The sequence below is a fragment of the Amblyomma mixtum genome, chromosome 2, assembly GCF_055824585.1.
Source record: "Amblyomma mixtum isolate Tamu chromosome 2, ASM5582458v1, whole genome shotgun sequence".
Lineage (NCBI taxonomy): Eukaryota > Metazoa > Arthropoda > Arachnida > Ixodida > Ixodidae > Amblyomma > Amblyomma mixtum.
In genome coordinates this window covers 41,670,336-41,695,847 of record NC_143013.1, presented here as the reverse complement: position 1 = coordinate 41,695,847, position 25,512 = coordinate 41,670,336, and the positions used below count along the sequence as shown (strand labels likewise).

The window sequence follows — 25,512 nt, the reverse complement described above, 5'->3', positions numbered from 1 at the left end:
AGCCGTGTTTGTTTACGCAGTGCGATAATGTGTGGGAAGTGATGATGCGATCGCCCGCCTGAGAAACACTTAACAACCGCGGGCTGTTGACATCGCGCAGGACCGGCGCTTCTCGTTTTTTGTCCCGGCTTCCTCCAACGTGACCAGTACTTTATTTTGAACTACTTTATCCAGAAGTATGTTTGGCGACCGTTCGCTTTAACTGAAACAGCCTAACTTGTTATCCACAAGCTAGCGACGGCGGCGACTGCTGCTGGCCGTAAAGCACGGCTCGGCAGTTTGGGTCACACCGGTGTTTCACGTTCATCATATGCGTGCCCAGCGATGTAAGCAATAATTAATTTCAGGTCACTATTGCCAAAACTACACTCGTTGACCATTTTCATTCGCTTAAGCTAGTGATTCGCTCATCACAACCGCCGCAATCACAGATCAAATCCTACGGACTCGCTAGGCCTATTCGTCGCGGAAGGGAAGGGAGTCGTCGTCGACTGAAATTAATTTTGCCAGCGCTTATCGCTGGTGACTGTTCAGGTATGCACATGTGAAATATGGCCGTTCGTTTCGCTCATTTAAAAGCGCGAATATATTTGCACCGCCGCCTCATCAGCGTGCTTTCGCTCAGCCGCCGACAAGACTGACCGTCCGCCGATCGGATTCGTCGGTGTCGTTGGCCTGAAAAACGTGTCCCACTGCAATCATATTATAGTAAACTAGATATTTCACTATAATCACATGCTGCTGTTGACCGTGATAGTGTCGTTGTCGGAGCAGTGTGACCACCGCCGTCGTTGTACACTGAAAACGAGCTGAGGCTTTCGAATGCGCTTGGAAGGTTTCGTGTAGCACCGCGCGCGTCCGTCGAGTCCGAATGTCATTCCACTTCTCGAATGTCATTCGACTCAGGTGCCATTCGAACGTTCCCGTGTAGCACAGGTATAAGAAACAGCGATGGCGACGAGATGGCAGAGGAAGGCTTTCCGGTGATCAGGCGCAGTCGGAGAGACGGACGAAAAGACGCGAGCGCGGCGCCGCGGGCGCCGCGGCGCTCCGTTTTCCCAGAGTGCTTTGCGCGGCCGCTTGGTGGCGCGGCGGAATTTGTGGAAAGGTCTGTTGCGGTCGCGTGCAGGAAAAAGCGTCGGATTTCTTCGCGCTGCAGGACTGTAGAAATTGAGTTTTTCTTCGTTTCAAAAACTGATATGACATCGTCATAACGATATGACAGCGCTGTGTGTGTGTCTTGTCTCCTTCTTGGTCTGTGTGTGTTTGCGCTGTTGAACCATCATTATGAATCTACACCAACTAGCCCAATCTGCAGTTCTACACTACAGTTGACATCGTCTTGTTCACGGCATGAAATACCCAATTGGGACTAACCACCCAGCTACGATAACTAAAAAGTTAATCAGTTGGTTTTTGTTAATTACCTGGATAATTAGAGGGGTTTTGAAGCATATTGTGTCTGCCGGGGTAGAGAGTGTGATCCTACACCTATTTTGTTTGCTATATTTAACCAAATATTTTCAGGAATTTTTGAAAGTGTTCGCTGAAACACGTGGTATATTGCGGCCCATGACGGCTTTTGAGAGAGTTATGCATGCGGAGGTTGTAGCCAAATATATATGTTTACGTGACAAATCTTGCACTTCGTTGTTGCATTTTTTTAACCATTGTGCGACTTTGTACAAAATTTCGAAAATGCCTGCAAAAAATTACTTTTTGCTGTTTTGCGTTGGAAAATTAACGAATTGGAATTCTTACGGCTTGAATATACACTATTTAGGCGGTAAAGTCCGTTTTGAAACGAAATAATGAGCGACAACCTAAAAGAGTTAAAACCATGCGCTAAGTAAGGAAAGAACATTTTGCCGCAACGAAAATTTTAAGAAATCTTTTATTTACAGTATCATCGCTTCGTGGCATCGCGGCCATGAGGGAACCAGTGAATAAAGACGCCGGATTTCTTAACTCAGGGAGTCCGTTCGACAGCGCCTTTATGAGTACCGTTGCTGTGGTGTCTGAGACCGCAGAACTAAAGCTAGAATTTACAAACAAATGAAATAAATATAGATTTCACTGAAACCTCACTTCCACGCGCGAATGCATGTCTGTCGAAAGAAAACTGGCGCTTGATATGACTGCATTGATGAAAAACACGTGCTTATGAAAAGTCGGGTAACATCACGTCCAAGATACAAAGAAAATGTGTAGCGTCTTTAAATGTGGCTTTAAGCTTTAAGCTCTCCAGCTCCCTAAGCTTTTCAAACAGGCCCCCAAACCTTTCCAGCCAGCATACTTCCTACTCTGCGAGTCCCTTACTGGCATAGTTTCCGTGAATATCGGACAGGATGAGCAAGAAAGCGTAACAGAAGCGTAACATTTGTACTTAATGCATACGAGGCCCGCTATGGCGTTGTATTTCGAAAGGATGTCCGCTCAGTGCTCGGCGCGTTCCGGGTAGCAGCCACTGCCTGCTCAATGCGGTTCGAAAAAGCTTCGTCACTCAAGCCTAGTTCTTGGGCGGCCGGAGCTGGAGCATGTCGGTGTCGGACTTGAACGAAAGCTTCGTAGCGTCGCAGCAGCCGCTCGGCGGAGTGGACGTCTTGGTTTTTTCTCTGGTAACATCTGCGAAGAGCGGCGTTTATACGTGAACGGTCTGATTTATGTTATCAGACTTAGTGACTCTTACCTAGTTTGTGAACAGTGGTGAAACGCAGCACCAGGTAGCACAGAGCACAGAGGAGCGTGGACGCCACCGACAGACAACCAAGGTAGAGAAAAGTCTGCCTGGCCCCGATCCTGTCGATGCTGGTGCCGCCAATCAGACTGCCAGCTGCAGAACCTGGGATAGAAAATTATAGGGACACTTAAGCTCCGCCTTAAAGGTATGATTTTACAGCGTTATTGGATATTTGCTACTTTCTTAATTAGTACCTATTTTTGATTACACACATTCATTAGCATACATCAATAGGCACACTATACCACGAGATACACCACAAGATACACAAGGTTCCCCTTAAACCAAGTCGAGCGACCGTGCCTCAGTGGCCTAGGGGTAAGAAATGAGTTCGATTCTAAACCAATTACTCCAGTTTACGTTTCAGCGTAATTAATTTATCTTACATTTTTACACGTCACAATGACATCAGAGTCATGCTACGAACTCATAATCACAATGTAACGCACGGTGTTTTAATCATTTTCATTCCGCAGTTCAACTTTTTACGTCACGATGCTCTCGACCAATCGGGATTTTCTCGACACGCTAATTCCAACAACTACGAAGGTTTCTCTGCTGAACGGAAGCTCAGCGCTCTCGTGTAACAAGGAAATCGTTAGCTCACTACAATCCCACTAGCATTTCGGTTGCTCCGACCCAAATCCTATCGACGCCACACTAGCGCATGTTTATTAGAGATACTAAGGACAATAAGAAGTCAGCCAGTATCGGCAGATTACCGCTTTCTAATGGCATAGACGCTCATCTCTCTAAAAAAGGAGATTTATGAGCTAAAAAAGGTCAGAAGGTGAAATACAGGAGTTTCCACCCCCGGCCATTTAAGAAAGCTAACTGTGGTGCGTCAAGACAGTTGGGCTCTGAAAGGGGCTCTAATAAAGTTGCGGTATGTCTGGGATGTTAGAGGACGCCGATTCACGAATATCTTCCAGAAATTTTTTTTAATTGATTTGTAGAAGCTGGGCTACCTCTAGTCAAAAATTTTAATTTCAGCGTCTTCGCGCCTTTCCCTCTCCACTCGTCACTTTCTGCACCGGAATACATGGAGCGTTTTTACCGCGGCGAGTCGTCGATTTTCGCCCGACGGCGCAGATTTGACGCCCGGCGTCGAGAAAAACGCCCGCCGCCGCCGATCAGGACCGGCTAGATTTGGACGCGCGGCGTCCGGTGAGACCGGAAGCGGCGGCTGAAGCGAGCCAATAGCAGCGCAGAAAGCCCGCTCTTCCGGTCCTCTGCCTGCCTCCGCCAACATGGCCGCCATGGCCGCCGAGCTACGCAGTGTTTTTGGCACGCAGATGTTTTTGTCGTGAAAATAAACGCTTCGTCAGACTTGAAATGTCGCTTTTTTTGGAGAACACGGCCGAATCTTGGATCGGAATGCCTGCGCTCCCTCGCTGAAGCGAATGTGTCGAAGAAAACCGCAGCCGCTGGTGTCCGCGGCTGAGCGGGCGTCGAAAAGTACGCGACGGCATGCATTCGAGCACGCAAATCTTTATAGATACTTAAGCGCGCGTGCTAAATTTTGTACAGTGGTGTCGAAGTGAAACTTTCCTGATTTTAACAGAATGGTCAGCGTCGCTGTTCTCACAGACCTCCTTGCACAGTTGGTGTTTGCCACTTGTTGATCACATTTGCTTTCGCGTCGAGGGATGCGCGGCGGCGCGCCGCCGCTTCAACGCTCCTTGTATCTCCAGCCGGGCGACGCGCCGGCGCGACGTTTTCTGCCGCGCGAATGTCGTCGAAAAAAACGTCGCATGTATCCGGTCCCACCACCGGGGGCGGAGCTTCCTGACTCGCCGGAGCTGTACTAGCCGTGACCATGGTAGCTGCGTGACGTCTGAACAAATCTAACTATAGCCACCTCTCAACTTGTATACGCAGGAGCGTGCTACGGAGGAAAGCGCGAGCATGAAAAAGTCGCCGGGAAGGGCTCGTCAACTTTTGCGCGTGATTGTGAGTTCTCTGCTGCGTGTAGAAGTCTATTTGGTTCAGGTGTTCTGCTCAAGAGTACATCAACTCGCCCAATCACAGTGCAGTGATTGAACTAGTTGATGTTCTCTCTCTGGAAGGTGTTTCAGATTAAGAGCACGGGTTGCTTAGGCTAAACTGCACCACCTTTTACTTCCAAGGGGTGCTCCAAAGCCCTTTTCAGTCTTGGCTTCACGAGTTTAAATTTAGTGGCGGTTAAACCCAGTTTTCTCAGCAATACATGTGCGTCTTTTGCCGGGCAATATTCAACATAACCATGAAAGGCCACGGAGTCGATTTTACTCAGAACAAAAAATTTTATGAAGTTGTTGCTATTCTCCCTTTAATAGCAAAAAGAAAGCATCAGTCGCTTTCCCACTTCCAAGTATTATTGCATTGTTGGCTGTCCTGCAATGGATTCTATATACCGCCAATAGTTTTTGCGAAGTGCTGCTTTTCGGTGCGCTGTTTAGTCAAGGTATACCGTCATGTGCGTCCCATCTGTAGCTTGTATTGGCTTGTATTCTTCAAAGAGGCAGAGTGTTAACAGTCTTGTGCAGGAATTATATGCATAGGGAGAATCCTATGTGCGTATGCGGGACTTGCGTGTGAGTGCGTAACTGTTCTGAAGATCACTATTAGTACGCGTAGCCTCCCAAGTATGCATTACCAGATCCTCCAGTATATTATGGAGTGAATTCAGTGCAAAATACGGGTATGGGTAAGTAGTATTTTCTTGGCATCGTTTTGCTCCGAGGGGCACAGAATGGTACGCTAGACACTGCACGGATAATACGCAAAACACTTTTCGTACAGCGGTCGAACAATGCCGTATTGTCGCCGCGAAGAAACAAGTCGCAACAGTGCGAGGTGAATCTCACCCAGGCCGTCGTACATGGCCCCAAGGATGCAGACCATCGATGCGGCTGTTCCGGGTCTCGCCTTCTTCTTGGCGAACACTGCCATCGCGGCGTACACCATCGGAAACACGGCTCCACCCACGATGTTCACGGCGAGCGAGCCCCATACATTCCACAGGAAAGAATAGCCAAGGGCCTTACAGGCGAACAGGGCAAAGGCCACGGAATACGAGTAGAAGTATCCGATCCGCGCCAGTATGTACGTTGAGAGGAAGAACAGGACGGGCTCTGCACCGAAGCACTGCACCGTCTTGGTTAGGCCTATGAGGTACTTCGGGGTTCCCAGGTCCTCCAAGAACCACGTCTCGAACGAGTTGAGGAACCCAATCATGAAACCCGCCAGGAAGGTGAACATCGTGAAGAGCAGGATCTCCGAGCTCGACAGGAGTTTCCCGATGTCTCCGAAGAAGTTGACGGAGACGTCGGCGATGCGCATTCTAGGTAGGCAGAGGATGAGGATCATGTCCAGAGCCATACAGGCGGCGAAGACATAAAAGCACGGCTTGTAATTGGTGAAGCCTTCGCTGCTGCTGATGTCGACCAGGTACCCTATCAGCGGCGACGCCATGCCGTAACTGAGTGTTCCGAAGAGACGTTGTCTGCCGAAGGCGTTGATGTCCGAGCCCAGCGCGTTGCTCACAGCGGCATCACCGACGTTGTTCAGCGCTGCGGCCAGAGCAAAGCCGAGGACCGCGGATACGGTGTAGATCCAGAAATTCGAGTTGCGATACAGTGCGGACTCACACGAACACCTAACTTCGCTCGGAAGGCCGACGGAACCGTTGGCTAGGAGACCGTCCTCGCGAAGATCGTTACAAGCGTAAGACGCGTTGGTCAGCATTAATTTGTTTTTCGAGACTAAGCGGGCCTCCATAGCTTCCCACACGTGTTCCCCCGAAGACAACGTGCAGTACAGCGAACCGCTCGAGCCGGAAACGCACTCCTCCGATCCCGAACTTCCGGTGACGTCGAATTCTCCCAGCGGACAGCCTAAATGGCCTTTAAATACCGCGCCGTTAGATATGGCGCTGGGGCAGAAAAAGGCGATGCCGTAAAACAAGGTGCACAAGACTTGCAGGACGAGGATGACGGCAGTGACGTTTCGAGTTTTGTCGATGATGAAACCACAGACAGGTTTGAACACGACGGCGGTCAGCGGCATGACGGCGAAGATCACGGCCATCGTGGCCGGACCTATGCCATTCTGTCGCCCCACGACGGCGATGTAGGGCCCGACTCCGGCTTCTCCTGGACGCAGAAGAATGCAAAAGCGAATAAGTGCACAATGAAGCAATGGCGAAGTCAACTATTATAATTTAGTCAATAACTTTACTAGTTAACATGATTCCCCTGTTTTTGACGTCCTCCAGCACTGGCCGCAAAAAAAGCTACCCTTTACCTAAAAAATCCTATTTTTGAAAATTAGTGGCAGGATTCCCTGCAACACCCAAATGAGATGTGTAACGATAGAACTTACTCTTGTGAACTTGTTTGAGGTAAATAATCCTTAATTATAACCGAATTAACTGTTCCCGCGTAGGCAGGTCTGAAGAAATGAACGGCGGCGCAACAAGGACACTAACAAGAGAGGGGACACCACATGCGCACACTACCACCTGTTTATTGCATGGAAAGGAGGCATATTTAAACATACAGCTCAGGCATGACACTCATCGCATTATCGCTCAGAACCCAACGCGTGGAAAAGAAACAGCAACATCAGGATAAAAGACAAGAACCCTTAACCTCTGCAGAAAAAACTAAAAGATTTTGATAACAGAACTTTGAGCAGGCCATCTCGTAGCAAAAGCAGAGTCAAACAATCGTAACAAAAGCAGAGTCAAACAAGAGAAGCAAAAGCAGTAAAAAAAAAATACAATCGTAGCAAAGGCAGAGTCAAACGTATTAAGCAAAAGCAGTCAGAACCAGAAAAACAACAAAACGGAAAGAAAAAAACAGTAACAAAGTTAACAACCCGCCTAAAACAAACAACAGACGGCCGCTAGAAATGCAGGGCTGAAAAGATGCACAGCACATGGCGTTACAAAAAACTGTCAAGAAAGGACACTTCATTTCTACGGAGGGATACTGAGGAGTCGCTAACACAAGTGCTTCCCTTCTTATTGATCATAAAGGCCTCAAGAATTTCGCGTGCCACCTGATCGCGACTCCTGCCGAGAATCCTTATTCCGTTAAGCACTGGCTCACACTTGCAATCTTTACAATGTAGGGGCAAATTCGACCCGCCTCCGTTTTCTAACGACTTTTCGTGTTCCCGTGTTCTGTCGTTAATGCAGCGACCTGTCTGGCCTATGTGCGGAAAGAGGCACGGCAAGCATTTCGTTTTTTGTGCCGTCGGAGTGGTGTACGAAATCCCACTGACGTGCGGGGGGGGGGTCTATATATATATATAGAAATAGATTGCAAGTGTGAGCCAGTGCTTAACGGAATAAGGATTCTCGGCAGGAGTCGCGATCAGGTGGCACGCGAAATTCTTGAGGCCTTTATGATCAATAAGAAGGGAAGCACTTGTGTTAGCGACTCCTCAGTATCCCTCCGTAGAAATGAAGTGTCCTTTCTTGACAGTTTTTTGTAACGCCATGTGCTGTGCATCTTTTCAGCCCTGCATTTCTAGCGGCCGTCTGTTGTTTGTTTTAGGCGGGTTGTTAACTTTGTTACTGTTTTTTTCTTTCCGTTTTGTTGTTTTTCTGGTTCTGACTGCTTTTGCTTAATACGTTTGACTCTGCCTTTGCTACGATTGAATTTTTTTTTACTGCTTTTGCTTCTCTTGTTTGACTCTGCTTTTGCTACGATTGTTTGACTCTCAGCTTTTGCTACGAGATGGCCTGCTCAAAGTTCTGTTATCAAAATCTTTTAGTTTTTTCTGCAGAGGTTAAGGGTTCTTGTCTTTTATCCTGATGTTGCTGTTTCTTTTCCACGCGTTGGGTTCTGAGCGATAATGCGATGAGTGTCATGCCTGAGCTGTATGTTTAAATATGCCTCCTTTCCATGCAATAAACAGTTGGTAGTGTGCGCATGTGGTGTCCCCTCTCTTGTTAGTGTCCTTGTTGCGCCGCCGTTCATTTCATCATGCACCAACTCGCCCCTCAGGCCATTCTTCTGCAGGTCTGAAATTGAATTACTTCATGATAAAAACGAGAAACTTTAGTTTATGATGCTATTTCCCAACACAGTGTGGAGAAGAAAACATTGGTTATTGAACTCAGCCCTGGTCAGTCCTGCAGCCAAATAATTACGCGCTCTCATCACTTTCACCATTACTGCGACAGGTGTTAGAGCGGCACAAGATGCCGTGTGTGACGTCCGATGGGGTCCGACAAAGTGACCTCACAACTCCCTCGCATCCTCGCTCTCACCTTAGCGCTCTCCCCGCAGCGAGCATGTTGTCTCAGTTATACTCAGTTATATACCTCTCCAGACACAGCGTTCACCGCTCCTACTGACAAAGATTTTTTTTTTCGTCTAAATAGTGTATGGAGGCTAAAAGAAAGAAGGTTAAATAGCTTTCAAACGTGAGACACCAATTGTTAATTTTCCACAGGCAAGCACAGAATTGTGAAAAAATCGTCACGATGTCTGCGAAAGTGCAGCATGCTTCTGACGATTGAAAGAAGTAGGAACTCGAGTGACCAAGGTATCACTTTTTCTCAGGAGGTAACCTGACAAGTACAAATTCAAATGGCATAACAAAATGGGTTTACATGACTACGTCCAAGCACGTGCTGCCAAGCCCACTGCTTTGCAAGGTATTATTTACTGTAATCGCTACAGCGTGGTTCGATAGCTAACGCAACGAAGCACCAATTTACGGTATGAATACTGCCGAATTCGTCTGAATCCAAGAAACCGCTGCCAGGCGTAGTACACTATCAGAAAGAGTTACGGGTTCGCTATATACACAGTTGTGCAGAGATGTAAGCGTATGTTAACAGCACACAGCTGTGCATATGCGCACACTGGTACCATATACTACACATGTACAGCTATGTACATATACACAGAGTCATGTACGCAGTTGCGTACATAACGTCTCAAAGGGTTAAAAAAGAGCGCGAACGCAAGCGATAACATTCTCTTGAACGAGTGGCCACTGAGATCAATGAGCGATGCCACTGCGCACGTTTTGGAGCCCTGGTGATAAAAAAAATTGGTAAATTGGTTTTTGAGGAAAGGAAATGGCGCAGTAACTGTCTCACATATCTCGGCGGACACCTGAACCGCGCCGTAAGGGAAGGGAGGAAGGTGGGAGTGAAAGAAGAAAGAGAGAAAGAGGTGCCGTAGTGGAGGGCTCCGGAATAATTTCGACCACCTGGGGATCTTTAACGTGCACTGACATCGCACAGCACACGGGCGCCTCTTGCGTTTCGCCTCCATCGAAACGCGGCCGCCGCGGTCGGGTTCGAACCCGGGAACTCCGGCTCGGTAGACGAGCGCCTTACCACTGAGCCACCGCGGCGGGTGGAGCCCTGGTGGCCCGAATTATTGTTTCACAACGAGAATTAGTTATCTCTTCTTTCTTTCACCCCCTTCTTTATTCCTTCCCTGACAGTGTGTACGACGATGAGGTAGTTCATTTTTATTAATAAAAATAAGAAGGGAAGGAAAATATGCTGCTAGACGCGGCATCTGTCACAGAAACCTGGGGCACCTGAGCTGCGGCTAGCAGGGGTTAAAGGACAGGGAGAGGACAGGAAGAGGGGAACGAAAGAGGGGAGCGATTGGGAGAAGGGAAAGAAGTTCATGCGCCTTTTTCCTTTCCTCCCCCCCCCCCCCCCTTCCCCTTCACTTTCTTGAACGCGCAAGCGACGGCAGCGATAATACGCAAAAGCGTGTACAAGCAGAAGCGTCTTGCCATCGTGTTATTAGATCGAGTCACCGAGCTGTACTCTGACAAGGATGGATGGATGGAAACAACTTTATTACACAAAAAAAAAAAATCTTCCAGGGTGGTCCCCTACTGGTCCAGGAGTCCACGGGCTAGTGCTTCGCGTAAAGCCCGATCCACTAGCCATTTCTGGCCGGCGGGCTGAGCGGTCCGTAAAGCAGCCTCCCAGGAAGAATGAGTGGGATTGGGGATGGGGGATACTGCCTTTGGGGAAGGACATTCCCAAAGGTAATGGAAAAGTGTGGATTTGGGCACGCCACAGGTGTTACAATCAGGAGGAAAGGTGGGATGAAAGCATGAGAGGCGGTGGGGTGAAATAAAGCAGCCTGTCTGTAATTGCCGCCATGTGGCGCTGGATAAGGGCGACAAGGTACTGTGGGGTGGTGGCAGTGTCATGCGGCTGAATTTGTAAAATGTGGTAATTTGGTGATATGTAGAGAGGACCGAAGGGGCTTCTTGCGCAGGGTTGGGTGCCTGATCCTCCGGGGTCCGGGAGGAGAGTTCTCGGGCCAGCGCATGAACGCGCTCATTACCGGGGATCGAGGCATGCCCAGGGACCCACGACAGAGTAACCGTTCGGTCGAGAGAGGTGGCCGTGGTAAGAATACGGTGTGTTGCCGGAGTCGCCACGCCCTGTAGGTAGTGGCGGTACGCGGCCTGTGAATCTGTGCAAATTTCTGTTATGTTTTTGTCAATGATGGAGTGGGCCAGAGCAAGTGCGATGGCGGCTCCTTCCGCCTCTGCAGGCGAATTAGTTCGAATAGTGGCAGCGGCCCCCACTGTGCCGTCTTCATAGGCTGCGACTGCCGTGAAATATCCTGGTTTAGAATTTTGTGCCGCGTCGACATAAAGGATATCGGAGCGGTTGCTGTATGTTTTCGTGTAATAGCTCGCTCGTGCCTGCCGCCTACCGTGATGGAGACTAGCACTCATATTGCGCGGTAGGGGCTTCTGATATATGTGATCCTGCGTGCGCAGAGAAATCATGTAAGGTGTAGGACTTGTTGGGGTGGGAATTGGTGGATTGAGACGTAGCTGTCGCAGTAGGCATTGTCCTGTTTCCGTGCGACTCAGGCGGACTAATTGGTTGGTGCGCTGAGCCTCTATTAATTCCATCACTGTATTGTGGGTACCAGTGGCCAGGAGACGTTTCGTGCTAACCGTCCGTGGAAGACGTAAGGCAGAGGTGACAGCCGTGCGTATTAGGATGTCTGCCTGTTGTCTTTGCCGCTGAGTGAGTATGTGGTATGGAAGGTGATATGTAATGCGGCTAATGATCAGTGCATTTGTCATATTGAGGGTCTCGCGTTCAGACAGCCCATGATTACGTGCTGCCACCCGCCTGATAAGTGCAGCGACCTGTTTGGTCTGTCTCTGCAAGAGCTGAAGGGTGGCGGTTGCATCGAGTGTGTTGTTAATTAGAAGGCCGAGAATCTTCACCTGAGGCACAATGGGCACTGGATTCCCGTACATGTGCAGTTCAATCGGGGGGTCACTGGGGAGTGGTTTAAGCTGCAGGAGTTCCGATTTATTTGGAGAGCAACGGAGGCCTGTGTTTGCTAAATGAGTGGTGGTGATGTCTATGGCAGATTGTAGGATATCCTGGGCTGTTCCAAGGGATCCTGCCGTTGTCCAGAGGGTTATATCATCTGCGTATATGGCTGTGTGGAGCCCTGGGACAGCAGCAAGGGCCTTTGCCAGTGGCGCTAGGGCAATGTTAAAGAGTAAAGGTGATAGAACCGCCCCTTGTGGGGTTCCCCGGTTAGGCAGGGGGAAAGGCTGGGAGGCAATATCCCCAAGGTGGAGGTCTGCCGTGCGCCCCTGAAGGAAGGCCCGAATATATTGCCATATGCGGGTGCCGCACCCCGTGGTGGCTAATGTCGTGAGGATATGGTCATGGCTTATTGTGTCGAAAGCCTTATGGATATCCAGGGCCAGTATGGCTCGCGTAGAGGCTGTACGACGCTTAGTGCAAAAGAGGGACTCCTTAAGCGCGAGAAGTACGTCTTGCGCCGAGATGTTTGGGCGGAAGCCGAATTGAACGTTTGAGAGAAAGCCTGTTGTTTCTAGGAATGGTTGCAGGCGATTGAGAATGACGTGCTCGAAGAGCTTGCCGACACAGCTCGTTAAGGAGATGGGGCGCAAATTTTGAAGAGTGAGGGCTTTGCCCGGTTTGGGTATAAATCGCATGCTGGCATGGGTCCAGGCTGATGGGAGCGTCCCAGCTTGCCAGTGGTTATTAAAGAGCTCCGTGAGTTCCTGGAGGGAGACATCGTCCAGATTGAGTAGTGCCTTGTACGTTATGCCATCCGGCCCCGGCGCCGTAGAGCGGCGAATACTAAAGAGTGCTCGGCGGACTTCGTTTAAGGTGATGTCGGCATCAAGTTCTGGGTTAGGTGGAGGTAGATTGGGTGGATCTGCCGACTGAAGAGATGTGGGTATATAAGTGTCCCGTAGTTGGCCAATTACGTCGGTGCCCTTTTGGAGCTCTAGTTGTATTAGACGTTGTGTGTTTACTTGTGTCTGAGATTTAGTGGTTGTTGGATCCAAGAGAGCGCGTAGGAGGGACCACGTGCGTTTAGTGCTTAATGTACCCTTCAGGTCGTTACAAAAGGTTGCCCAGTTTGCGCGGGCTAGCGTGTTCGCGTATTCTTCTGCCTCGCGAGTGAGAGCGGCTATGCGGAGTCTCAATTTACGATTGTGTCGCTGGTGACGCCAGCGCTTGAGAAGTCCCTGTCGGGCCTCCCATAGATGAGCCAGATGCGGATCAACCTGCGGTGCCTTAGGGGTATTTTTAATGCTTTTGCTGTTCGCCTGGATGGCCTTCACCAGACGGTCTGTCCAGTCAGTGACAGTACGGGGTTCTGTCGAATCAGTTGCCAAATATGAGCGCAATTTATCCCAGTCAGTGAGAAGCTGCGAACGAGGGTTGAAAATCTTGGATTCATAAGATATAATAGTGGAGACTGGAAAATGGTCACTTCCAAGGCTATCCTGGAGCACCGTGTGAGATTTAACGATTATGTTCTGTGTGGCCCATGTGAGATCGGGTGTGGTGTCGCGGGTGACGCTTGTGCCAATGCGAGTGGGTACGGTGGGGTTTGTGATCAGGCTAAGGTTGTAATCAGCCATTGCGGTAGAAATCAGATTACCTTTGGGGGTATCCGAGTTGTATCCCCAGTGCGTGTGACGTGCATTAAAATCACCGACCACAAGAAGGTTTGAGGAACGGAAGGAGCCCAAGATACCCGGAATAACTCTGCCTTTATCTTTAGGATTGCTGTATATGTTAATAATAGTGAGGCCATGTGTGTGTCCTGGTGAGCTTAGCTCTATCGCGGTATATTGAGTGCCCTTGCTGTCGGGCGTGTTTGTCGGTGTGCGGTCTAGTACCGGCATGGATGCGAGTGTCAAGATTGCCGTACGTGGTGTAAGGGCTGCCGTGTGATAACCGCGGATATGAATGCGATTTGTTTCCGTCTCTTGCAGAGCGATGACATGGGGGGGATTAGGGGAGTTTGCTATATATGCGGCTAGTTGTGCTTGTTTTCGGCGTATGCTGCGGCAGTTCCATTGCCATATAATTGTTTCTGCTGGTGTTTTGGACGTGTGTCGCCGCCGACGTTTTCGCGTGTTATTGTTCTGCGCCATGTTGCTGGTCTGGATTGAGTGGATGAGGACAGGCAGCGGGTTGAACTGCGCGCTGCTTGCGAGGCAATTCCTGATGCGGTACAAGTTCGAAAAGCTTGTTGATGCCGGCTTCATGTTTTTCCAAGCGTGTGTTAATCGTAGCTTCTATCCTGTCAGCCATGGACTGTATCAACTGTGCCTGGGCTAGTATGAGCTGTTGCTGCATCGCTCCGAGTTGTTCAGCAACTATAGTATTTATTATGGTAGTGATTTCTGAGCGAAATTCAGCGGAACGTATGTACTGTTTAACCGCCTCTTGAGGTGTAATAGGGGAGTCAGGGTTTCGAAAAGAGGTGGGAGTGGAGGCTGCTTGGACGGACAACTCACCGCTTTTAGCAGAGCCGGCTTCTTTCTCGGGTGTAGCGTTCCGGAGTGACTGCGTCTCCTGGGTCTCCTGGTTGTGGGATGCGCAATCACTGGCTTTCGAGGTACAGGCCCGTGGCTCGGTGGCGTCTGTCTCGGTACCACTGGGCACCCGAAGGGGTTGAAGTTGTGTGAAATCGCGTTGTGAAGTTTTATATCCAGCGTTCACGGTGTCCGCACTGCACTTTTCCGTGTGGTCTTTGCTATCTTGGTTGTCCGACGGTTCTGAGGTCTCGGTCTCCATGGTCTGCTCCAAAGGTGTCTGGACACCCGTGGTGGCCACTGGGTTTTCCTTCCTCAGTGGTGGGAGGGGTGGCCATTGTTCTCTGCTCTTGTTCCAAGCTTTCTTTGGATGGATGGCGAGTGCCTTGCTTGGACCGTTTTTCTGATTCCCTTTCGGGGGAAGTGTTGTGCTGTTGTTATATCCTTGAAGTTCTCCCGGCCGGTCGGCTTGGGTTTGGTTAAATTTGGGCCGATGCTCAGTCTCGCGCTCCTGTTCAGTCTTGTTCTTCTGCGCATTCTTTTGCTTCTGCTCAGGCTTTTGGTTATTCTGCATTTGGCTCTGTGCAGCAATGTCTTTATAATGATGACGTCGGATTACGCCTTCATCACCTTTGCTTGTCTTTTTCCCTCTTGTGGTGTAGTTCTTCTGTCTTGCCGGGCAGTTCGTGTCAATGGTGGAGTGGTCCGATGTGTCGCAGACGATGCAGTACTTTTTGCAATCGACATGTCCTGGTGGAGGATTGCGTACTCCGCAATTGTAGCATCTTTTCTCCTGCGGAGTGGGACAAATGTCAGCACGGTGCCCTATTTTCAGGCAGCATCCGCAAACCTGCATCACTGGTCGGAATGGTTTGCACCTGTATTCGATGCCACTGAGGTAGACAAACCGTGGCACTGCTTTGCCTTCAAAGGTATATAGACATGCCCCCTTGGTGCCGAAAGGCCTCGCTTGAATGATGTTGATTTGTTGGGGATATGTTTCCGTGCAGTTTAGTAATTCCTCTTCTGAAGGTATCGGTAAGGCGCCGGTAATGATGCCTTTACATGAGTTATCTGGTGAGGCTGCATAAGCGCTCATTGAATATTCCTTTCCTCCTAGATTGATTGCTTGGATGTTGCATATCTGTTCCGTGAGGTCCGGATCTGGGGTGCTCAGAATAGCGATGTTTTGCTCTGGCTTGATCCTGACTCTGGCCTCGTGGGTCAATTGGCGGCTGAGCTTGAATTGCAAAGCAGCAAGAAGTGACCTACCGGAGTTGTTATGCAGCGTCACCCCTCCACGTAGACGTATTACCACCTTGTAGTCATCATGCGGCAGCCTCGGTAATTTGATGGGGCGTGCGGGTCGTGATCTTTCGGCAGGTGTGTGTGCTTCGGCCTCCGTTACAGGTTTGAATTGTTTTTTGCGTGCGTCGATCATCCTGAACCATGGCGTCGCCTTCGGGTAGGCTTCAGTCCTGTCTCGTTGCGTCCCGTGCGGTAGGCCCCCCTCCGTTGTGTCTGTGGTAGAAATTCCGGGCATGGCGTCCTGGGTATCCATGTCGGCAAGTTCGTGGACTCCCTCCGCTGCCGTGGACAGCGAGCACGACCCGCTGTGGCTGGATGGGAAGGCAGCGGCGTCGGCCATATGAAGCGTTGACGTGGAACGCCGCTCCGCCGTGCGCCGCCTAGGCGGCGTTGACGTGGAACGCCGCTCCGCCGTGGGCCGCCGAGAGGGGTTAGGCTTAGTGCGGCGACTCCGCTTCGGAGATCTTCGTAAAGTGCTTGTGCAAAATACAGCGTACTCACGGACAAAGGAGTCCTCGTAAAGGTCCCTTGGGGGTTCACGAAAGCCTGAGGTAGGAATTTAGGGCGCTATGATGGGTAAGTGGGAAAATAAAGGCGAAAGTTCACAGCACCCATGTGAAGCGCGTCCGCTCCGCTCGGCTCCCCCTGGTGGTTCCTCTGACAAGGACTGGTGGTGGTGGTGAAAACATTTATTACGAATGAACAGGAGGTATGTTTGGATCAGCCCGTAAGGGACCGATCCTTACAAACACTAGGTGGAGGTCCCTAGTATGGGACCCCAGTGGCGGTTGCCGCCGCCCGGGCGCGCCCGACTAAGGCTTGTTGGGCCTGTAAGTCGTGGCAGCCGAGCAGGGTCGCCTCCCAGTCCTCCCGGGTTGGGTTGGGGATGGGGGGAATAGCGGGGTTGGAAGGGCAGGCCCACACCATGTGATAGGTGTCAGAAGACACCGCACTACAGTGTGGGCAGCTGCCGCTAAAGGAGGGGTCAAAATGTTTTAGCGCTGCCGGGCACAGCAATGTATTGGTGAGAAGGCGGAGAAGGAGCCGCTCATCCGCCTTCTTCAGGCCTTTACATGGGCTAGGGTAAAGGCGATGACAATTTTGATAATATGTTGTAATATCTTTGAATGTATAGATCGGATTAAAATCGGGTTCCTGATCGGATGGGGAGGAGAAAACAGCCCGGTGATAGAGCGCGCGGGCGGCTGCGTCTGCTGCCTCGTTTCCTGCCAACCCCTGATGAGCAGGGGCCCATATGAGGTAACGGTGTGCGGGGTCCGTATCCCGTATGCAATTTTGATATATTCGATAGGCTAGGAAGGGAGTGCAGCCTTGTTCGACGTTCCGACAGGCCCCTCGCGAGTCGGTGATTATGTATTTTGAATTGGAATGTGAGGCCGCGAGAGCAATCGCGACCTCTTCTGCTTGTGTTACACTGCGGGCTCTGAAAGTTAGGCCGTTAACTACGTTGCTGGACAAGGACTCGGCGCACCGACCGCTGCCACGGAAAAAGGCAAATTTTACATGCACACAAGTGAGTGTCGATGTGTTTAGTGATATTTTGGCCGTGTAGCTGAAATGTTGCAGACTGCCGACAGAACGCCATCTTTGTCGTCGGTAGGCGTAGCTTTAGCGGCACCCTTTTGGGTCACGTATATTTCAAGTTAACTTCAAGAGCGACGGTTGCGCGGCGCTTTACACAGCTGACACTGTTGTTGTTGTTGTGACTGAGAGAAGGATGAAAAGGAAATTGCACGGGCCTGCTACTGGCTCGAGCCAAGCCACTCCCGCTGCCACGTGCAGATAGAGGAGAGTTAAAAGATCAGAGGAAGGAGAGAGAGAGAAAGACGCGCGTCGCAGCAACAACTGCGTCCACCGGAGCGGACGCTGCTCAAAAAACAGATAAGCGGCCGAAGCCGCGCTCGCCGAAGCGAGAACAGATACAGCTGTAACTGTCATACATGTTACGCATAGCGTAAAAACAGCGCACATCGCAAGACTTGTTGCCGAGCTAGTTGCTTCGGAACTGAAGAAGCCATGTTCAGCGCGAATTTGGACACACATGGACAAGAAAGAAGTAGATGCGAGTGCACGACATGCTGCTACATACATTTTTCAAAATTCACGTTTGGCTCCGATATTTTCTCGTAATCTTATTAAAATTTCCTTATGTATACCACTATACCTTGGCCAATCCCCCCACGTGGGTATGTGCCATTATAAAGAGGTGAAGAAGAAGAAGAAGAAGACATGCTGCTTACTGCCATGTGATTTACGTCGCGGCGTACTTAATTTTTTCATTTGTTTTTTCATTTAATATCATTTCGTTCTTCAGCCGAGCTCGCGTTCCGATTTTTTTTTTGTCCCCTCCTTTTCGTGCGCACCTCAGTTCACCTCATAATTATACTCAATTGTGCGCGTCTAAACAGACAGGTGTTCTGCATTGCAGTCCAAGGCAGAGTATCGCGATATATATATGTAACTTTATAAAGCGGCTGGATGTTGTTTAAAACTGCCTCATCCGTAAAAAAAAAAAAAATGAAGAGGACAAACTGCTGTTTTTCAGGAGTACACGAATGATTTTTTTCGTATAGAGAATGCTCGCAGCGTTTCCTGCATTTAGATGACAAAAACTTTCCTCGCAGCACATTCTTTGCCGCGCTGCAAAACAGATACCGGCGGAATTCCGCGGGACTCTTCCCTATAAGCAAAAGGTTCTTCGTGTCCGAGAGTATTCCAGCCTTTGCGAGTCATACTCCATGGCCCACCGCGGTGGCTCAGTGGTAAGGCGCTCGTCTACCGAGTCGAAGTACCCGGGTTCGAACCCGACCGCGGCGGCCGCGTTTCGATGGAGGCGAAACTCAAGAGGCACCCGTGTGCTGCGCGATGTCAGTGCACGTTAAAGATCCCCAAGTGGTCGAAATTATTCCGGAGCCCTCCACTACGGCACCTCTTTCTCGCTTTCTTCTTTCACTCCTTTCCTCCCTTTCCTTTCAGCGGCGCAGTTCAGGTGTCCGCCGATATATGCGAGACAGATACTGCGCCATTTCCTTTCCTCAAAAACCAATTTACCAATTTATACTCCTGGCATGTGGGCATCGCGTTAAAAAATATATGAATAAATAAAAGCAGTGGCAGCAGAAAAAAATTAAAAACTGATACAATTAACAGTTGCACTTTAATCTACATAATTGTAATGTTATTTCAAGGTGAGCATTAGAACGCCTACGTCCGAGTTTTATCCCATCCTCCACAGTGGTTATTGAATGAAAATTGAAAATTGGTTTTTGGGGAAAGAAATGGCGCAGTATCTGTCTCACATATCTCGGTAGAAACTTGAGCGAGGGTGTTGCCTGAGTGAGTGAGTGAGTGAGTGAAGAAACTTTATTTCCGCCGGACGAAGACCCGTGCCCCTCCGGGTCCGCACGCAGGCGTCCGGGGAGGGGCAGCGTCGCAGCTGGAAGACTAGCAACGGTATAGTCGCGCAGCTTCTGCTGCCAGGCGGGTAGCGTATCGTTGTATGCTAAGGTCGGCACTTCTGAGTATGGTCTCCCATTCATCTGCATTATTGATTCTGCCATATCCTGGGGCACTGGGGCATCTCCATAGTATGTGTTCGAGTGTAGCGGTATGCCCGCAGAACTCGCACACCTCCGCATCCTCCCTCGTGTGACCTCCTGTCCAGCTCCTCCAGAGCGGGGATGCGAAGTTTCTAGCTTGGAGTCGTCTCCAGTCATAGGCCTCAGCCGAGCTAAGCGATCTATCCGGAGGAGGATAGATCCTTTTGTTCTTTTTCTGAATGTCTGTGATGCTATTAAAGGTATTGGTTTCCTCTTTAGTGCTGAATTCGTATGAGGTGTCCACGGCTCCCCGGAGTAAAGAGGAGCGGGCGAGCCTGTGGGCGGCCTCGTTTCCAACCAGACCCGAGTGGGCTGGGGTCCAGATAATTAGAATACTGTGGGCTGGGATAAAGTCTTAGATATTTAGCCGCCATTTCGAGGATGCGTCCCTTGCTGTAATTTCTAATTGCGGCTTTGCAGTCGCTTACTACGTATTTGGTACCTGGCTGAGTTAGAGCGATCGCTATTGCAACCTCCTCCGCCACAAGGGGTTTTAAGTCAAGGTGTCTTACAACGCGTAACGTTCTGCCTGAGTCCCCGACGGCTACGGAGACGGTGTCTCCTAGCGTGCCTACCGCGGCATCAGTGTAGGCCACGGTTCCCTGTGGCATCTTGCCTAGCTTAGCAGTCAGCTGTGCGACCCTGCTTTTCCTTCTGCCTTTGTCGTGGATGGGATGCATGTTTCTAGGTATGGGAGCGATAATAAGATGCTCTCTTATTTCTCTTCCCAGATCTGTTCTGGTGTTCACTGTGCTATCAACGGTTGCCCATTTCGCTAGCTCTAGGTATTTCCTTCCTGCGGGTGTGGATGTTAGCCTTTCGATTTGCGATGTTCTAACCGCTTGAGTCAGTTCTCTCCAATTGTTATGCAGGCCCATTTTCTCCAGTATATCATTGGACGTGGAAATGGGCAGCCCGTGTTGCCTGAGCCTCACCGTAAGGGAAGGGATAAAAGGGACTGAGAGAAGAAAGGAAGGAAGAGGTATCTTTCCCATTTGAGGACGCCACCAACATCAACAAAGTGGCCCACGCACAAAAAACATCGGAATTCCATCAACATCTCTTCAACACGCGCCGCGGGCTTCGTGGAAAGCTGTATGTCCTCGCTACGTTCGTAACTTTGCTTACATCCCTATTACGTGACGTCACAATGCGCATTTTTGCGTTCGTTGTCAATTCTGTAGAAGCTTTGTTACGCCTGGATTTCAGAATAACACCGTTATCGTCGGCAGGCATGCGTTTCACGTACCCGCAATGAACAAAAAGTAGTGCAGCTTGAAGGGCAACAGCTTCCGGTTGACGCAGGCCGGAAGCCAGGAGAAGGTCGTCGTCTGCTGCGGCTGGCCCGAATTTTTCCGCCTGCGCCAGCGTAACGAAAGCAGGTCAACACAAGTGCGCTTGTTTTTGCTGCACCCTGGTGCCTTGTAGCACCTGGAACTGAGAGTAAAGGCCATCCAACACGCTACTTACATAATCCAGGTCTCCTTCGCGTTAAACACGCTATTAGATCCCGCGAAAGCGCCCTCCACATAAGCTTAAGGTGCGTTGGCAGATTGACCAAGGCATTTTGTTTTGCAGTTACAGTACCATTAGCTTGTACTTTACATTATTTTAGTGTCGTCTTATGAAATAATTATTGTCTGAAAGCCTGGACAATCTGAGTATTAACCTCGTTACTGATTCCAGTCATCCTTTGTTTTTATTTAAGATAAACTGAAGTGCACGATCGCTCTGTTATCAAGTCTGGTACTTAAGGTACCGTTAGTATTTTGTGCATTCAGTTTCAACTTGTGTTACAAAGACCACTTGTGGACAGAGGTCGCATCCTCTGGAAGTGAGCTGAAGTCACGAGGGGAGCGGATTATGTGGAAGATCTTTTGGTCGCCGGCGTAGGGGGACATCTGGGAGTGAGCAACAAATTCATCGAGATAATTGATGAAGCTATTGAAGAGCAGAAGCCCCAGGTTGGATTCCTGGGGAACCCCATATGCCACACTAATGGGGCGAGACTTTTGTCCATCGTAGCTCACGTGACTTTCTTGTAGATAGCTAGTAAACCAGCTGCAATAGGACTTACAAAGACCATAGTTAGACAGTTTTTCTAGGCGGATGCAGTGGTCCACTAGATCAAACGCCATGCTTTAATCAAAATAATCAAGGCGGATGCAGTGGTCCACTAGATCAAACGCCATGCTTTAATCAAAATAATCAATGTCGACCTGTTCACGGCAGGAGACTGCCGTGAATGGCATATGGGGTTCCCCAGGAATCCAACCTGAAGCTTCTGCTCTTCAATCGCTTCATCAATTACCTCTACCAATTTGTTGCTCACTCCCAGATGTCCCACTACGCCGACGACCAAAAGGTATTCCACATAATCCTCTCCCCTCGTGACTTCAGCTCACTTCCAGAGTATGCAACCTCTGTCCACAAGTGGTGTTTGTAACACAAGTTGAAATTGATAAGGTTAGTTTCAACAGAACGACCTGTTCGAGAGGCATGCTGATGGTCGTATAGGTGGCTTTTGCGAAGAAATGACAGCTGTGAGCGAATGACTCTTTCAAACACTTTAGCAAAGGAAGACAAAAGGGAGATAGGCCTGTAGTTCTCAGCAGCAGTGAGCGCTCCGGCCTTAAGAAGTGGTACCACGAGAAATTTTTTCCAAGCGGAGGGAAAAATTGACTTGCTAAGAGCAGATCTAAGTATTTCCAGTAGAAGTGGTGCCAGGACGTCGGAACAACCCTTAACGATGAAAGGATGGATGCCACCTGCCCCACAGGATGTTTTAGATGGTATGACGGATAACGTCGGTAGGACCTTCTAGACTTACTCTGGGCTGCATCACAGAGTACGCTCCGTCGCTTTCCAGAGGCGCTAACGCCATTCCTTGTGAGCACAGACGAGAAGTGTGATCCAAATGCCTCACAAATGTATGAAGCATCGGTAATGTAGTCGGACAAGCATTCATCCATCTACAGCCACCCCCATTGCTGACAGGCACCCACCTTCGCTGTTTAGGCACACTTGCATCAAATAACTACTGATGGGGGCAGTGTCTGAAAAGTCACAACTGTAATCGAGCCGAGCATGGCTGGTAAGGGGATTGTGGGGATTGGGAAGAGTCAATGAAATGTATGGGATTTCCACATTTTCCGAATTTTGTTAATGGCAGGGCACCCGCTCCACACTGCGGATCCTCGGATGATAACCATTGTCTTTCTTAAATACTACGCTAGGACTAGCCGCAAAAAAAAAAGAAAGGCTTACGTACGAAAAAAAAAGTAAAGGAAAAAATGGGCATTGATACCTTTTTTCCATGAAGCCGATGTTATACGTTTATATAGAAAATTCACTGCGGCGAAAGAAGGTCCTCCTCTTTGCAAACATGGCGCACATGCGAACCGCGATACACAATGGCACGTGTTGTCGTGAAACTGTACACTGCACAGCCTTTTTCACTGTCGCATGCAAAACATCCCGCGCTGCCGTTTGTACCGACCAACTGTGTGGAGCTCGGCCCTCAACTTTTCGATACTTCCGACGGGTTCGCGTTCGCACAACTGGCTGCGGACCTTTACGACATATTTGCGGCCATGACTCAGCAATCAGACTAGAAATCAAAACAACAGCCAGATGACCAAATATATGCCGAGACACTCAGAGCTGAGTTGGCACGATACAGCAGAGCTCGAAAAATACGTTGACCGCAGGTCAATAGCTTCGCAACTTTCGGCCGTGAAAGTACGTACGATAGTAGAACCATGAATATCAAAACAAAGTACACATACCTTAAAAGCAAACCACATTTTACAGTAAAGCTCGAAACGGAAAGTATCGGCACTGCCCTGGCTGTTGAACTCGATTGACGCAAGTACAAAGAATAAATAACTCAACCGAAACATCCGGTGCAGTTATAACTGGGTTTTCACTCTTCAACCGACTGTCGAGGTTTGACAAAGATCAGGTGGGACACACCGTTTATTCTAGAAAATGCATGGATAAACGCGTGTGTGTGTGTGTGAAAAACTCGTCACGGCTGTCTTTGTCGTACAAGTCTGGGGTCCTGCGCTCTTCGAGGATCCTGCGGGAAAGCTGTGGAAATCACCTTCAAGAGCGTCCGCATTCCTCAACAGAGTCCCTAGTGCATAAGCAGCCAGCACAGTTATAGGAAAGCGAAACTAAAGTACCGCTATATGTATATGCTGCTGCCTCTTAACAGAATTCACCGCGTATTGTGATGCATCCACAAAAACGGTTACCGCAAGGCTCCATAATCGCGACTTTACTACTTCGGTATTACTCGGTTAAGTGTCATAGCCAAGCAGTAGTGAACCTGTGGTCCTAACCATCTTCTAAAACCGACGACCGCTAACGATTGATGACCACGATGACCACTCAGCAATGACCACTTACCATTCCCCGGCGCTCTGTTTCTGCTCGGTGGCCATGGTAGTAAAGAACTCCTAGGTCCAGCCGCACGGGAGTCTCTGGTCGTTGTGGACCCCTCACTGTCTCGTCACGTGGTCGTATTCCTTTTTTCTAGAGTGCGCGCCAGCTAACCGCGCCGCGCGATGGTGTGTGCAACGTCTGTGTAAGCTGCTGCGAGCTAAAAAGTATTCGCTACGTGTTTCGCAGAGCCAACGCCTGTTGAGCTCCGGAGCTCTTTGCGTTTCTTTTTTTAACGTTTCCTCTTCCTTCTCTCCCCCTATCATCCTCATGCGTCCCTCACATCGTCCGACTACTCACCTCTGCTCCTCTGCAAAGTTCCCGGTAGATCCGATGAGCCTCTCCGTTGTTCAATTTGAATTCGCGCTGGAGGAAAACGATCAGCCGGACAGAAATGTAAAGATTGTCTGCTCACCATGCAACTCTTTTTTCTAGCTTGTTACATTACGCCCCGCCTCGCTTTTAATGACTGCTAACTGCTGCTCCCGTTTTTCTTCTTTTTTCAATATATGAAAATGCGGAAGGCCTAACGCCGCGCTAATATTTCTTCACCATGTCCGTATATAATGCCGTTGACTAGCATGGACAACGCTCCAAAAATAACAGAATAGAACTCATGTTTGGTCTCACGAAAGCTAAAAAGTGTGCTTTTATTTTTTGCTTATGAAGAAAAGCTACTGCAAGCCCGAATGAATGCCAGTCGTGTTATTACTGCTCTTGAACACATTATGCCCCCAAAACTCGAGTACGCGTCATCTGTATGGTAGCCTGCTTACGACATCCTAACCATTCTCCAAAACCTGTCAAGAATAATACTACTCGCTTTGTTCTCTCCCATTACAGCCGAAAGGCTGTCTCGCCGTAAAATTTCGCGCCTAACTTTATTTCATAAACTTTCCCGCCATCCCGAACTACACAGCGAACTAATTCTTGAAACGCTCCATCGCTCCCATCGTGTTGATCAAATTCACAAAGTCGTTCCCGATCTTTATAACGCAAACTTTTTTCAGTCATTTTTTCAACTTACATCTTGTGAATGGAACCACTTGCTTGCTGAAATTGTGTCAATTGGTAATAGCCAACTCTTTGGCACTGCTTAGCTAACATTCGAGATAAATAACTTAATAACATTCGAGATTATAGCTGAGGAACTGTATTCACGAAGAGAACAACTTGCATGCGCCCACCGGTCTCGATAGGTGGTATACTTACATGACGACAGACAGTAAACCCATCGCGGAGATTACGACCAGAGCTTCCGCAATACGAAATATGGTCTGGCTTAGCTGATGGTTAAGCCTAGGATGCGAAGCATACCGCCGGCGGAGGCTAAGCGTCCGCAAGCGAGCGCACGAGTTGAGCCCCAGCTTTCACAGCTGTTGTGACGTCAGCGCCCCTAGCGGAAGGAGCGGGAGTTAGGCCGCCGGTGGAGGCTGCGCGTCCGCAAGCGAGCGCACGACTTGAGCCCCAGCTTTCACAGCTGTTGTGACGTCATATCACGCGGTGCGCCGATGTAGGTCAAGTGGTAGCTACGCGGCCGCGCGCGGCGCAGCAAGGAGGAGCTCGGTT

At 49.5% G+C, this 25,512-nt stretch overlaps 1 protein-coding gene across 1 annotated transcript; it reads right to left on the bottom strand.

Annotated features, from left to right (window-relative positions):
* Positions 1–1,882: 1,882 nt before the first annotated feature.
* On the bottom strand, positions 1,883–24,060 carry LOC149359107 (major facilitator superfamily domain-containing protein 6-like). Its single transcript, XM_089568978.1, has 5 exons — positions 23,911–24,060; positions 20,747–20,856; positions 5,590–6,876; positions 2,690–2,842; positions 1,883–2,625 (listed from the first exon to the last, which is right to left on the bottom strand). Exons 1-5 carry the CDS (start codon positions 23,943–23,945, stop codon positions 2,510–2,512), a joined length of 1,701 nt encoding a protein of 566 aa, XP_089425104.1. The 5' UTR covers positions 23,946–24,060; the 3' UTR covers positions 1,883–2,509.
* Between the last annotated feature and the right edge of the window lie 1,452 nt (positions 24,061–25,512).